Consider the following 12,500-nt stretch of genomic DNA (forward strand, 5'->3'; position numbering starts at 1 on the left):
ATATACCATCATGTTATAAACATTAGGAACAGCAAAATAAGATAACGTAAAATATTTTTGCAAATCAAGGAAAAGGATAAACAGGTAAGACAGGCAGTACCCATAATTGGCTCATTGGTGACTTACTACAAGTGTAGCCATCTATGTTTTAAAACAATTAAACAAGTAAACTCACAGTAGGCATGGCACATACATGCCATGCCCATCGGCATTGGGTTAATACCCAAGTCTGAGTGACTTCTCTGATTCTGCTATGCCTCCTGTTATGGAATTGGCCTCTAAAAAGAATATCATTCACCTGATGAGAATATAAGTAATATTTAAGTTGGCCAATTGCTTCATTTTTTATTTTGAAAATAAACTACCAACATTTTTAGAAAAGTGTATGTGGATGGCAATAGACAATTTAAGTTTACAAAACTGTCAAACCTCTTGAAGGGTATAGAGTGCCACATAATCTCATTTATACGGTCATACTATGACTTCTTTGCACTATCTCCAGAAAGATAACTCCACAAATAACACTCAGGGTGATTCTCTAAATGTTTCATGAGTGTGTTCATGATAGTTTTATGGGCTGTCAACCAGAAACATCCCAGGCCTAACCTCCATATAAGTGGCCCATTCAGAACTGTTGTTGAGTGTACATACTCTAATTTTCTTTACCATTAGTGATACCAGGAGGATAAGTATTGCGTATTGTCTTGATATTCAAAGCTTTACTTCCATCCTATCATTGTAATACAAATTATTTCTCTTTTAGGTCTGAGTGAGCCCGTTAGCAGAAGTTCAGGTCCAGCTCCAAATGTTGCAGTAGTGGTTAGCAGAAGCAACAATGACAGATTTAGTCCCCTATTTTCCCCACGGTCTCCAAGTGGACGAGGTTTTCCCATGAGTCCCCTGGGTCCTCCTTCCTCAAATCATCCACAGCCACCACCTAATCTAACAATACCCCCAAGCCCTCTCCCTCCTCACCTCTTATCCTCCCATCTCTCTGCTCCTTTGTCCCCCCATCTTCCTCCATCTTCTTCGCGACTGCCTTCATCCTTTCCTCGCCTCCCTCCAAGCTCCTCACACTCACTTTCAGGTAGTTCAATGATACCTTCATATGGTAGCTTTTCAAACAGTGTCCCATCCCAGCAAAGAGGGCCTCCTCCCCCTGCTCCACCAACGGGCTCAAGAACACGTTGGGCACCAGGGGTACATAGTCGCATTGTCCACAACATCAGCAGCCTGCACCACCTGGCAGCATCATCAAATGGACAGGATGATTCAGATGATGGAGCCGTCCAAGACCCAGGGGAAAATGATTCCTCTGAAGGCATTATCAATCCTTTGGCAGGACCTTCTCAGTTGTCTCAGGCCCCTTTTCACTTGGTTGTTAGAACTAGAGGGAGATCCAGGTCTGAGATGAGGAGAAGACTAATGCGTCGTTGAGATTCAACTTGGAATTAAAAATAAACTAATAACATTCACTGGAATAATTTTACGCTTACCGATATACTTCATTTTTTTTCAATATAAGATTTGTTATGATCACAAATTTTAATCTAATATAGCAGCTAAGTAAAGGTATGATAACATATACTGCCTTTTTTAACTTTTTTTATTTTTTTTTTTATGAATTTACTTTTTACTAAAATTATAGAAAACAGTTTTAGAAGTTGAGCCTTATTGTATGAAACAATAGATGAATTTATCTTAGTTTTATACTGTATTTTACAAATGATGTCAAATTAATATATCTTAATGTACCTGGCCAGAAGATTCATAATTATATGTGAGAGTAACATCGCTTTTCTTAATTTAATACATTAAGTGAATGAATCCTTGTGCGTGTTTAAGATATTTGTATGGATGTAAGATGTGTTTAAGTCGCCAAGATATATATATAATATATATGTAAATTTATGGGATAACTGTGATATATTTTGTGCTCTCTGGTTGGTAACACTAATTATCATGGTTTTTGTAATGTACGTATAAACTTGGAGGGCAAATATTTATGTTATATATACTGTATATGTATTTTTGTTTGGTACTGTTTGTTTGGAAATGCTGAATAGTATCTTCCTTTTTATGAAGTATTGTATATAATAACAAAAAAAAAAAAAATAATAATAATGATGTAACTTGAGGTTTGATAAATGATTTGTATGTCTTGCAGCTTTTGTATATTTAACTGTGATAATACTAGCAGCTTGGTTATTTTAAGTATATTATAGAATTATTTGTACTCAAAACATTAGGTACTGAATATTTTCTTCTTTGACATAGTTTATAATTATTCTATAATTCAAATAAAACCACCCACTTTATTGTTAATTTCTTTACCCCTATTACAAACAAGTATTCTCTTTGTATAGACGTGATACTACCTGTCATTATTGATCTAATATGCCACAACATACTGCCACTCCAAATTTAATTTCTGTACTAACAACACTGATCTTCAAAAGTACGTTCATGGGAAGGATTGTCTTTTAAGAGATCAATGTGGAACCACCAGCAATCATTGAAGTAAATATTATGATAAACAAATGTTAGTACTCTCCTATTGTTTTATCAGTGCATAAAAACTTTTATGATAAAAAGAATTTTGCCTCTAAAAAAAAGGATTCATTTATAGCTTTTCTTATCAATACTTGAAACATGCAGGAGCCCCTCTAATCCCCTGGGGGATTAGGGGGATTTAGGAGAGAGAGATGGGCCCAATGGAGGATCAGCTCAGCCCTTGCCTCAACTAATTTTGCATGCTCTTTTCTTCTCCCCCTCTCCTTTTCCTTCTCTTCTTCATCCCCTCCTGTCTACTTCCTAAGGTGTGAGAGCTGTGCTGAAAGGATGAAAGGCTGGCTTTGTGTCAGTCATGAATGTCCTCCATGAGCCATGGGTACAGTATTCCCTTGGTTAATCACTTAGCCCTTACCCCTCATGGGCTAGAACATTTCTTCTCCCCATTTCAGGTTCACCATGGCCAATAATGATATTTTACCCTTATTAGGGGCATCGAGGCTTCCCACTTCATCAACTAGCCTATCTAAATTTAATTTCATTGGTTTCCCAACCCTGCCTCTCCCTTGACTATGGCTCCAACCACTGATACAAATGCCTACTCCTTGATGTTTATTGTCAACTCTATCCATTCTGAATTATCCACCCAGGTCATTACTCAACCTTCACAATACACCCCTTCCTCTCTCCCAACATCCTCCACTCCATCTCCTACTGCACAGTCCTCATTGTTGACCCTCCTCCCCCCTCATTACTACTCTTCATCCTTATTGCCCTCCTCCCAACAGCACTACCTCTCTCCATACCACTCCATCTTCTCACCCTGGTCATTCTACTCCTTTCACCTCTGTAAACCTTTTGAGTACCCTTTTAGGCCCAGCCAAATGGGTTAAATTTTTTGTGATTACCCCTACAGCCTTGTACTCTGACAATACCCTTCTCTTCCAACACAGTCTCCAAAAACGAATGGGTAAATTTCCTTTTGCAGTCATTCTGATCATTCACACCTTGTCACAGTTACAACCGAATCCCAAGCTCATGAACAATCAACCCTGACCTCCCTGGCAAGCCTATTCCGGCCCAATCTCACTCCTTCCTTAATACTTGTACTGGAACTGGTCAGACTGTGAAAACGACTTGCTCACATGCCTCATTGACTATGATACAGTGGCAGTCCAGTGCTCCACCATTCCTCCCCGAGGCCAACATAAGTAACATAAGTCCTTTCACCAATATTGCCAAGATTAGCTTCCATAGACATGACCTCCCCCATGAAATTTATATTGGTGGGTGTCCTACTTTGTCCAACCATATCGACCCCTTCCCCATCAACTTCAGAAATCTGGCGTTTTGGCCACCTAGCCAAACACTGTTGCTCCATAACCCATTGCCCTCTGGTCATGACCATTCAAATTGCTCTGCTCAATCACACGTTTGCTAATTATTGTAGCTCCCATAATGTATTTCCTAGGAGCTTCCCTGCCTACAAACTCAAATCTGAAGTAGCAGTTATCAGATTCAAATTAGGCCTCACTCTATGCGAGGCCAGACAAGATGTATGCCAATGGGGTTTTTATCTTTACTTATTCCAAAACTGTACTTTGCTCTGCTACCCTCCCATCTTCTCAAGGAGTATCAGTTTCTACCCTAAACCATCCTATCTCTACTCTCTCTCTCCCCCAGTCAAATTCTTTTTAGTCTAAATCCAGAGACTCCAATTTCTACCAATTCTCCAGTTTCTACCCCACCACCCCTCCTTCTCACTCTACCTGTTTCACCAGACAATCTAAATGTTCCACCCCATCATCTACCACATCCTCTCCTACACCCACCTCTCTCTCTGCTCCTTGAATATATATTCCCTCTTCTCCACATAAGAAAACCTTTATTTCTCAGACCTCCCCACCCAAATCCTCTCCAGAAACTCTTGAAGACATCCCAAACTTTCTAAATATGACCCAAGAGAATGCTCAACTACCTCACCCACCCTCTAATCCCTCTATTCCTATTCGCTCTACATTCAAAGTACTTGCCAATATCCATCCTCTTCCTCCTCAAGTTCCCCCTACCCCTCTTCCACCCACTCAGCCAAAAAACGTGTGCATCACATGTGCATCACAGTCTGTTCCTTCCCCATAATCCTTACCACTCTCAGCTGGATGCTCACATAACTCCCCTATGTCACAACAACGTCCTTCTCAGGATCCCTCTCCTCCTGACATTCTTCACGATACTTCACCACCTTCCCATTCCCTGACCTCATTCTCTGGATGCTTTACCTACTTCTACAACTACCATTTCTAAGCATTACCTTTTGATTGTTTTGTAATGGCTCTTTTTAAGCTTTCCTCAGTGTTACTCTCCCTTCCACAGACATACTCTCCATTTGATCTGATCACCCTATTACAAATCCCCACCGTATTCCATTTGCTTCCCCTCTAAACCCTTCTCACTACCATTCTATCCCACAGCTCTCTACAACCTTTGACATTGAACACATCTTATCCTAATCGTTAACGTGTTTCCACCCTTTTCGCCATGATACTTTACCACAGTGGTTTTGTGGCCATATGACCTTTGATGTCTAGCATTCATTTTTTCTAACCATTAACATACAGGGGAATAAAAACAAAATAAACAAAAGATCTCTTTATTGAGTTTCTAAACAATTAACAAATTGTCATTTTGTGGTTCATTGTATAAAACAGTTCCAAAGGTTCAATATATAAAATGCTAAGAAAAATACTGACAACTTCAAAAACAAGTTACTACAAAGTTCACATAATGCAATGAAAACATCTTTTGTTTCCACTTGGATCAAAATTTTACTTCCTAAAATTTTCTGTTTTTTTGTTTTGTTTTGCACCAAGATATGAAACATTACAAATTACAGTTAAAACCCCTGACAAGGAAAGGCAACTTTGGTGATTTGAGCTAATTATCACATGCACAATGCACTGAATTGGTAGAATTTTAGGAAATTGTTAGCATACACACCAGCATACAAGCAAAGTAAGATGGAGCATCAATTTCAATGTTGCTTTTCTTGTTTTCTTCTTTGTAACAGGACAAGCTTGGCCTCCAATTTTACTTCTAAATGCTGACTTAGTTGAATCAGACCTGAGCAGGTTTGCACATCAGCTGCCCACCACTGGACATTTAAAATCACCACAGCACTTTTATCCCTAAGTGCTATTAACAGGAAGACAAGACTAATTCAGTACAATACCTTTTCCTTTTGCATATACAAATTCAGGGTTTCCATGCACTGCCAATAAACCAATCAACATAACATTAGTTGACTGTATATAATATATACAATGGACATTTCCATCAAATTCAACATTCAATTTAAACTGATGTTATATGAGAATTGCACAGTCAACAATTCTGTGCCTTAAAAAAAAAAAAAAAGAGAAAAAATCCTACTTTTAGATATTTAGTCACTGGGCGATATCTAAAATAATAATTTCCTTACTCTCTGTACCACACAAAAAAGATCAAGTAAAAATCTTTGTAATATGGTTCACAGGACTACAGAGATTTTATATCATAAAACTTTTCCTCTTTAACTTAGTAACAAACTGTCATCTCGGAAACTGGGAACAGAAAAGAAATACATATCCCTCATAATAACCTCATCAAGTCTAGTTAAAAAAAAAAAGTTTTTGACTGTGGCTGCATTCACACGTTTAGTATAAAACTTCCACTGTATATTAGCCATTAAAAAATTTCATCTGGGATATACAAAAGTTTATTGCACTGACTAAGCACTAGCTATCCTCTGGACAACATCTCTCATATTAGGAAGATTAAATCACTACCAGTATCTGGTGATGTGTTTCCTAGGTATCACGAGTGCTATATAGGAATATTTGGGCATTTCCTGGGCATGAGGAGTGCTATAAAAGAATATTTGTTTTTAGAATTCTCGACTCATGCATGGCATCTGAAACCAATGACTAGCTATGCAAAATATTTGTTAATCATCAGTTTCATGATTGGAACACAGGTTAAGTGCTCTAATAAACAAACCATACCCTTTCTCAGGTAAAGCCCAACTAAGTCAACAATCAACACACAAAGAACCCCTTCCCTTCCCTAGACTGAATGTTTACTATCTAAAGCAACTCCAGTGTGGTAACTTCTTTTGATAAAGAGAAATACCTTGTTTATAACTTGTACATTTTGCAACTAGACCCTTCTTTTCCAGCATTCGAAAAAAAAAAAAAAAAAAAAAGTTTCCTGTGAATTGATAAACTTTGTTCCACGGTCTGTAAGAAAAAATCCTTGATAAAGCCTAAATTGTAACATTTGGATAAACAAAAGTATAGCAAACAGACTTCTTGGCAACCAAATATTTAGAATGAGATTCATGCAAGAATGAAAAGACTGACCATGACTGAGTGAAAACCATCGGTCCAAGCAAAAGCTTGCCAACACAAAAATAAAAACTACCTGGAAAGCTTTCCACTCCAGAAAAGTCCTTGTGCATAGCAACATGGACATCACCAAACAAGATTCCTCACCATAACCATATAGTCACCCTGTCATGATTTGCTAAAAAATGGGGGAGGGAGAAGTACCTTGTAAGAAACAAAATTCTAAAATTTACATGTCAACCCCTTTGTCACAGCATGATTCACAGTTATCACTCCTCTTAAATAATCCAAAACCAACGCTTGCCCACTGTGAGCACAATGTATATCAGGTAAGGCACATCATCAGTGAATACGACTAACCTCAGGAGTAACATTGCCGAGCAACCTAATGCAAAACTTGCGATGAAGATACTGTCCATGATACTGAACTGAACTGACCAAGAGATTTCATCTTGCCTTCCCTTACTGAAATTCCCCCAAACAACCAATGAAAAGCTGCTTTCACATTTATTTACAGTTGGTAAATATTAATTACTGAATGATTTTCCTTCCTGTCTTCCTTTTGACATTTCTACTTTTCCACATTCAGACTGCAGACACACGCACACATAGATACACCCACCCATCCACACCCACACCCACAGACACAGACACAGACACAGACACAGACATAGACACAGACACAGACACACGCACAAATACACAAACGCACACAAGCACAAATACACAAACGCACACACGCACAAATACACACGCACACACACACACACACACGCACGCACACACACACGCACGCACGCACGCACGCACGCACGCACGCACGCACACACACACACACACAATTATAAGTTCTTATGAAAAAGTATAATAGGAGAAGCATCACGGAGAGGGAGAAATAAAGTACAGCAGAAAAGACAAAGGATAGAAAATGCTAAGCAACCAACTAGCAAGTCATCAGTCTCATACAAGAAAAGAGCAAGGAGCACTAAAACCTGATGTGGTAACAAGGAGAACACTTGGTGCTGGGGGGAAAGACAACTGACGCTGGGGAAAGTAAAGAAGGAGAGGCTGACTAAGAGTTGCATTATTCACTCAGCCAACAGAATATCTAAATTTATCTTAGGTAAATATAGAGGCAGCCAAATGGTAACTGTACCACAAGATTTACACCATACAAGGAAAGCTAAATCTATCAAATATACAGTTTCCTACTGCTATTAAATGCCTATAAAACAACTTACAGAGCTAAGAGAAACCAAATTGGTTATCTGGAGCAATAAATCAGAAAAGATTACTGAGTTTGTGCATTGCAATAATACAAAAACTAACTATGAGGTGCTTAAATACAAATACATACAATATGCTTACAAAAGTATAAACTTATCACTTATTTATTTCAACTGACAATCAAATCACCAGCAACTTTCACCATCAAAACACTGGTATTTGTGTGATACCTAAACACATTTCTCAACAATCCAAGACCATTTCCTCAGTTTTCACTGCAAATCAAAAGGCATTAACACTGTATTACATCACTTAACTTGTGTTTAGCATAGTTAAGTTACTGTGTGAAACTTCAATTTCTAGCACCTAAACAGTTGCATTAATATTCCTTTTGGTAACCATACTGTGCTCTGTAATTTCTATATATCAACATGTTTGTATGTGGAAGTCACTGCTGTTATAAAATAACTGAAAATTAAACAAAATAAAGAACATTCAATAACATTTACAAAATCTAGTAATTCCCATCATTTTGAAACAAAATCTTACCTGAAAGTTCCACAGTAAAAAGTTTTGTGCTTCAAAATGTATTTTGCCAAACTTACAATGGAATGCAAATGTAATGCTGGTAAAAGTCCTTAAATACCAGCCTTGTTTATCCTTCTATCTTCTTGCTTCATATATAATCAAAATCATACACTGTAATTATCCTATGTTCCAAGACGCACTCAAATGCAGTGAGTACCAAAGGATATGTGGTCTACATTTCCTAAAATTAATCCTGTAATAAAACAAAAACTCGTAACCCAATTTACAAGTACACCTGTGCTGGGCTACTGTTATACCACAACACAGTAATTTATTCTACGGAACACACAAAAAAAAAAATCTTTAAATGTCTGACACACCAACTTACCAAATAACTGTAAAGTTTCCACAGCAGGCATAATCATAGCATATTTGTTAACGGACATGGAAATGTATGTTTATATATGTGCATGGTGTGTGTGTGGCATGAGGTGGTATAGTGTGGAATGTTAGATTTTATGGTGTGGGGAAAATGGAGAGTATGGTGTGCAGTGTGATATGGTATGATGTGGTATGAAGCAGCAAAGTGTTAGGTGGTATGGTATGCAATGTGAAGTGATATGGTGTGGTGTGACAGATATGTGTTAATGTATAATTTTAATCATCTTAGAGTCTGGGATATATCATGCCATGGAAATATTGTGTGTGTATTTATCTGCAAAGTAAAATTTGGTTTGTATGATTTTACCAGCTATGCACTGATATGTAAAAACACAAAAACACGTTCAAAAGACAATTAGTCCTATCTACAGCAATTCTGTTGTGTTAAATGAATTTCAGAGCATTAATATCAATTGCAGCTCTATGTGAACTACAGGTTAAGATTTTGATTCAAAATCACTGGGTTGTTTTCAAAACCTTAATTCATCCAGTAAAAGTCTGGCCTTTCCATAGGCAAAACAAGTTCTATCTGCCACTTGGCTTCATTTGTTTCTTCATTAAAACTATTGGTAACATACAGATCACAAGAAACAGTAGTTTAATGCCAAGTATGAATCCCATGTGCCTACTGCAAACAAAATTTTTTCACTATTTTTGTTTGATCGAGGGGGAAAAAACTAAAAACCTTATAACAAATAACCAAGTATAAAAACACCATCAAATGAAAAAATTCTTTCTGGTATAATACAACTATTGACTCATCCATTCAACATCAACTACATAAAATCGCAAATAAATTTTGAGCATAAAAATACCAAAATAATAATCTTCATAGAACACAGTACAAAGATTATATCTTTATGTATGATTTTCAAAACATTTGCCAGAGTATTTGTTATTGGTTGCTGAATCACACAACACCAAGTATAAAGTCAGTTACTTACAACTTTAAGTACCTAAGCGAACAACAATAACTCGACACCTAAGCTCTTACATTTTATGTATAAAAACCTTATAAAATATCTTATTACAAACTTCTTTTCTCAATCTCACCCATCTAGATCAATCTTAAACTCTTTCAAGACAAGGCAAGTAATCACTGGTTAATTTGCAGTTGTTTGAACACGGTACAAAAAGTCTTGCACAAAAATTATTGATACAACTTAACTTGCATAAGGCATAAAAATATATACAAATTTGGAAACTGCCTAGGTGAAGAACTACTGGTAAATGCTTGGGCACATAACCACTGGGTAAAAACCTGGCCATACAACCATGACCTATCTTTATGATGCTTTTCACTGGTACAATATTTAATAATATTAAATGAACAAATACAGAATATCTCTGTAAATTTGACAATTTTCAACCACTACACTGTATTCAGAATTTGGCTACATATTTGGTTTTTCAAGTGGAAATGTACTATCACTGGTTCCATTCAATCAAATAAAAAAAAATAAAGACTAAGTAGAAATATAGACATATCTACTCAATACCACTAATTGGTAACAACGTAAGTGTTTAAAGAAAATGTGCAACACTAAATCTAGTTGGTGGTAACTTTCCCTCAACCTAATTTTATATAACAAAAACACAACCTTCTTCCAGATGGTTGGAAGATTAATCACCTAAACCTCTAGGTGGTTTGTTTGGTAACAATGATCAAACTGGCATAAACAAATGTAAGTTGCTCCCTTTGGACCACATGCTGTCTTCATGTGTACATAAAGGTGTTATATAACATCACATTGTGGGCAAAAACAATATTCTGCCACCACCTGCATGCCTTTTGTTTCACTAAATCACAATAACCCTCAAACATACACACTCTGCTCAAGTATCAAAAATACTTGTAAGACATATTTTATGATTGCCTTTCTCATCTCTAGACTGAGATCATTTTCATGGTTTACCCAAATCTTTGTTAATGATTTAACAATTTCAAATTTCAAAGTGTAAACAAGAAATAATGAAACAAAAATAAATACCATAAATAGGTTAGTATAAAAGCTCTTTCTAAGGCTTGCAGATACAACTGCCTGCTTTAAAAGGCTGTGTGAAAAGATTCTGCAAAAAGCAGAAATGGTAATACCACCATTTCAATGCTTTCTTTCTAGAGTGGTTTGTTTTCTTAAATACAAGTACATCAATAAAAAAATATTTACATCAACCATCTGTCTTCATATTTCATTAAAGCAAAGTATTCCTCTAAGCTTGAGGACAATCAAGCATATTTGTGCAACAAAACATTCCATTTTCATCATACTCACACATACCTTAAGACACTTGGAAAAACTTATCCCCCCACATGATAAGGAGCACAAGTCCTGCTAAGAAAGCTTACACACTGGGAAAATGACAAGAGCACCAGAGTTAGTCACAAAAAGTTGTCATAACTACTATCCAACGCTAGCAGATGACTTCAAACTGCCACAACAGACCAGAGTGGGAGTACATGAAGTTTCAAAAGCTACCAACACTGCAAAAGGCAATACTTGGTTCAACGGTTAAAGGAGTATCTGATGCTGCCAATGTGGCAGATCAGAGGGCACACTTGGTTTGGGTAACTTGAGCAAGAGATCTAATCTTGTGTCAAGACATAGCCTAAATGCGACTCAAGCATTACAGCAAAAGGAATCTGGAACACCAAGATAATCAGGTAGAGAGACATGCCATCACCCACTGCTTCTGACTCTTATAAGAGTTTCAGATGATAAAAATATCAGAAGCTTTTGAAGTGAAACAAAGTTAACTTTATCACTTCTTGAAGTGAAATTTGTCACTTATAATGATAATAATAATAACAATAAAATAATGAGTATTGATTACAATGATAAAAATAAATTTACAAATAAAAAACAACTGGCATTGTCATAACTTCTCCCAAAGAATAAAATATAAATCCATACCAATACCAGATCATTAGGGAGGCATTATACATTTCTACTATTCAATTCCAATTATTTTCTGAAATGCATTTCTACACCAAACAATTCCTGTTTGGTACATAACTACCATATTCCTTATCTTTGGCATGGTTAATCAGTTTGCCATATATATAGCAGTTTTAATGGTGACACAACTACCTGCCTGTCTCCAGGTTTTCCTTGCTCTACATCGCAGCTTATTCTTTGGCCTTGAAGTTCACTTGTCAAGCTTATCGATGACCATTCTTCTTGTGTTGGTACATGTCATATTTTGTACGAAACAATGCCCCACATGTGCATGAGAAAGGTTCTCTGCCTGGAAAAGTTAAAAAAAAGTTTTTTAAATAAAAATTATAATACTAACAATAATTAAATAAAACTATCCAATTCAACTACATAATTAAATGATGACGTACTGGTTTTATTAGATTAGGTTTGTCATTTAAAATACAGCTTGATTTCTCTGGCCACAGGAGTCAAA

The 12,500-nt window shown here is 36.6% G+C and overlaps 2 protein-coding genes across 4 annotated transcripts in view; one reads left to right on the forward strand and one right to left on the reverse strand.

Annotated features, from left to right (window-relative positions):
- LOC125045908 overlaps nucleotides 1-2,318 on the forward strand; it is a 20,870-nt gene extending 18,552 nt beyond the window's left edge. For both annotated transcript variants that reach the window (XM_047643511.1, XM_047643512.1), the window contains one exon: nucleotides 764-2,318. In XM_047643511.1, coding sequence (XP_047499467.1) covers nucleotides 764-1,437 — 674 coding nt within the window. In that variant the 3' untranslated portion in view covers nucleotides 1,438-2,318. The remainder of the gene's footprint in view (nucleotides 1-763) is intronic.
- A 7,272-nt stretch (nucleotides 2,319-9,590) lies between these two features.
- LOC125045891 (protein jim lovell-like) overlaps nucleotides 9,591-12,500 on the reverse strand; it is a 14,567-nt gene continuing 11,657 nt past the window's right edge. For both annotated transcript variants that reach the window (XM_047643476.1, XM_047643475.1), the window contains exon 9: nucleotides 9,591-12,335. In XM_047643476.1, the coding sequence (XP_047499432.1) occupies nucleotides 12,250-12,335 (86 nt within the window). In that variant the 3' untranslated portion in view covers nucleotides 9,591-12,249. The remainder of the gene's footprint in view (nucleotides 12,336-12,500) is intronic.

Source organism: Penaeus chinensis, chromosome 38 (genome assembly GCF_019202785.1).
Source record: "Penaeus chinensis breed Huanghai No. 1 chromosome 38, ASM1920278v2, whole genome shotgun sequence".
Taxonomy (NCBI): domain Eukaryota; kingdom Metazoa; phylum Arthropoda; class Malacostraca; order Decapoda; family Penaeidae; genus Penaeus; species Penaeus chinensis.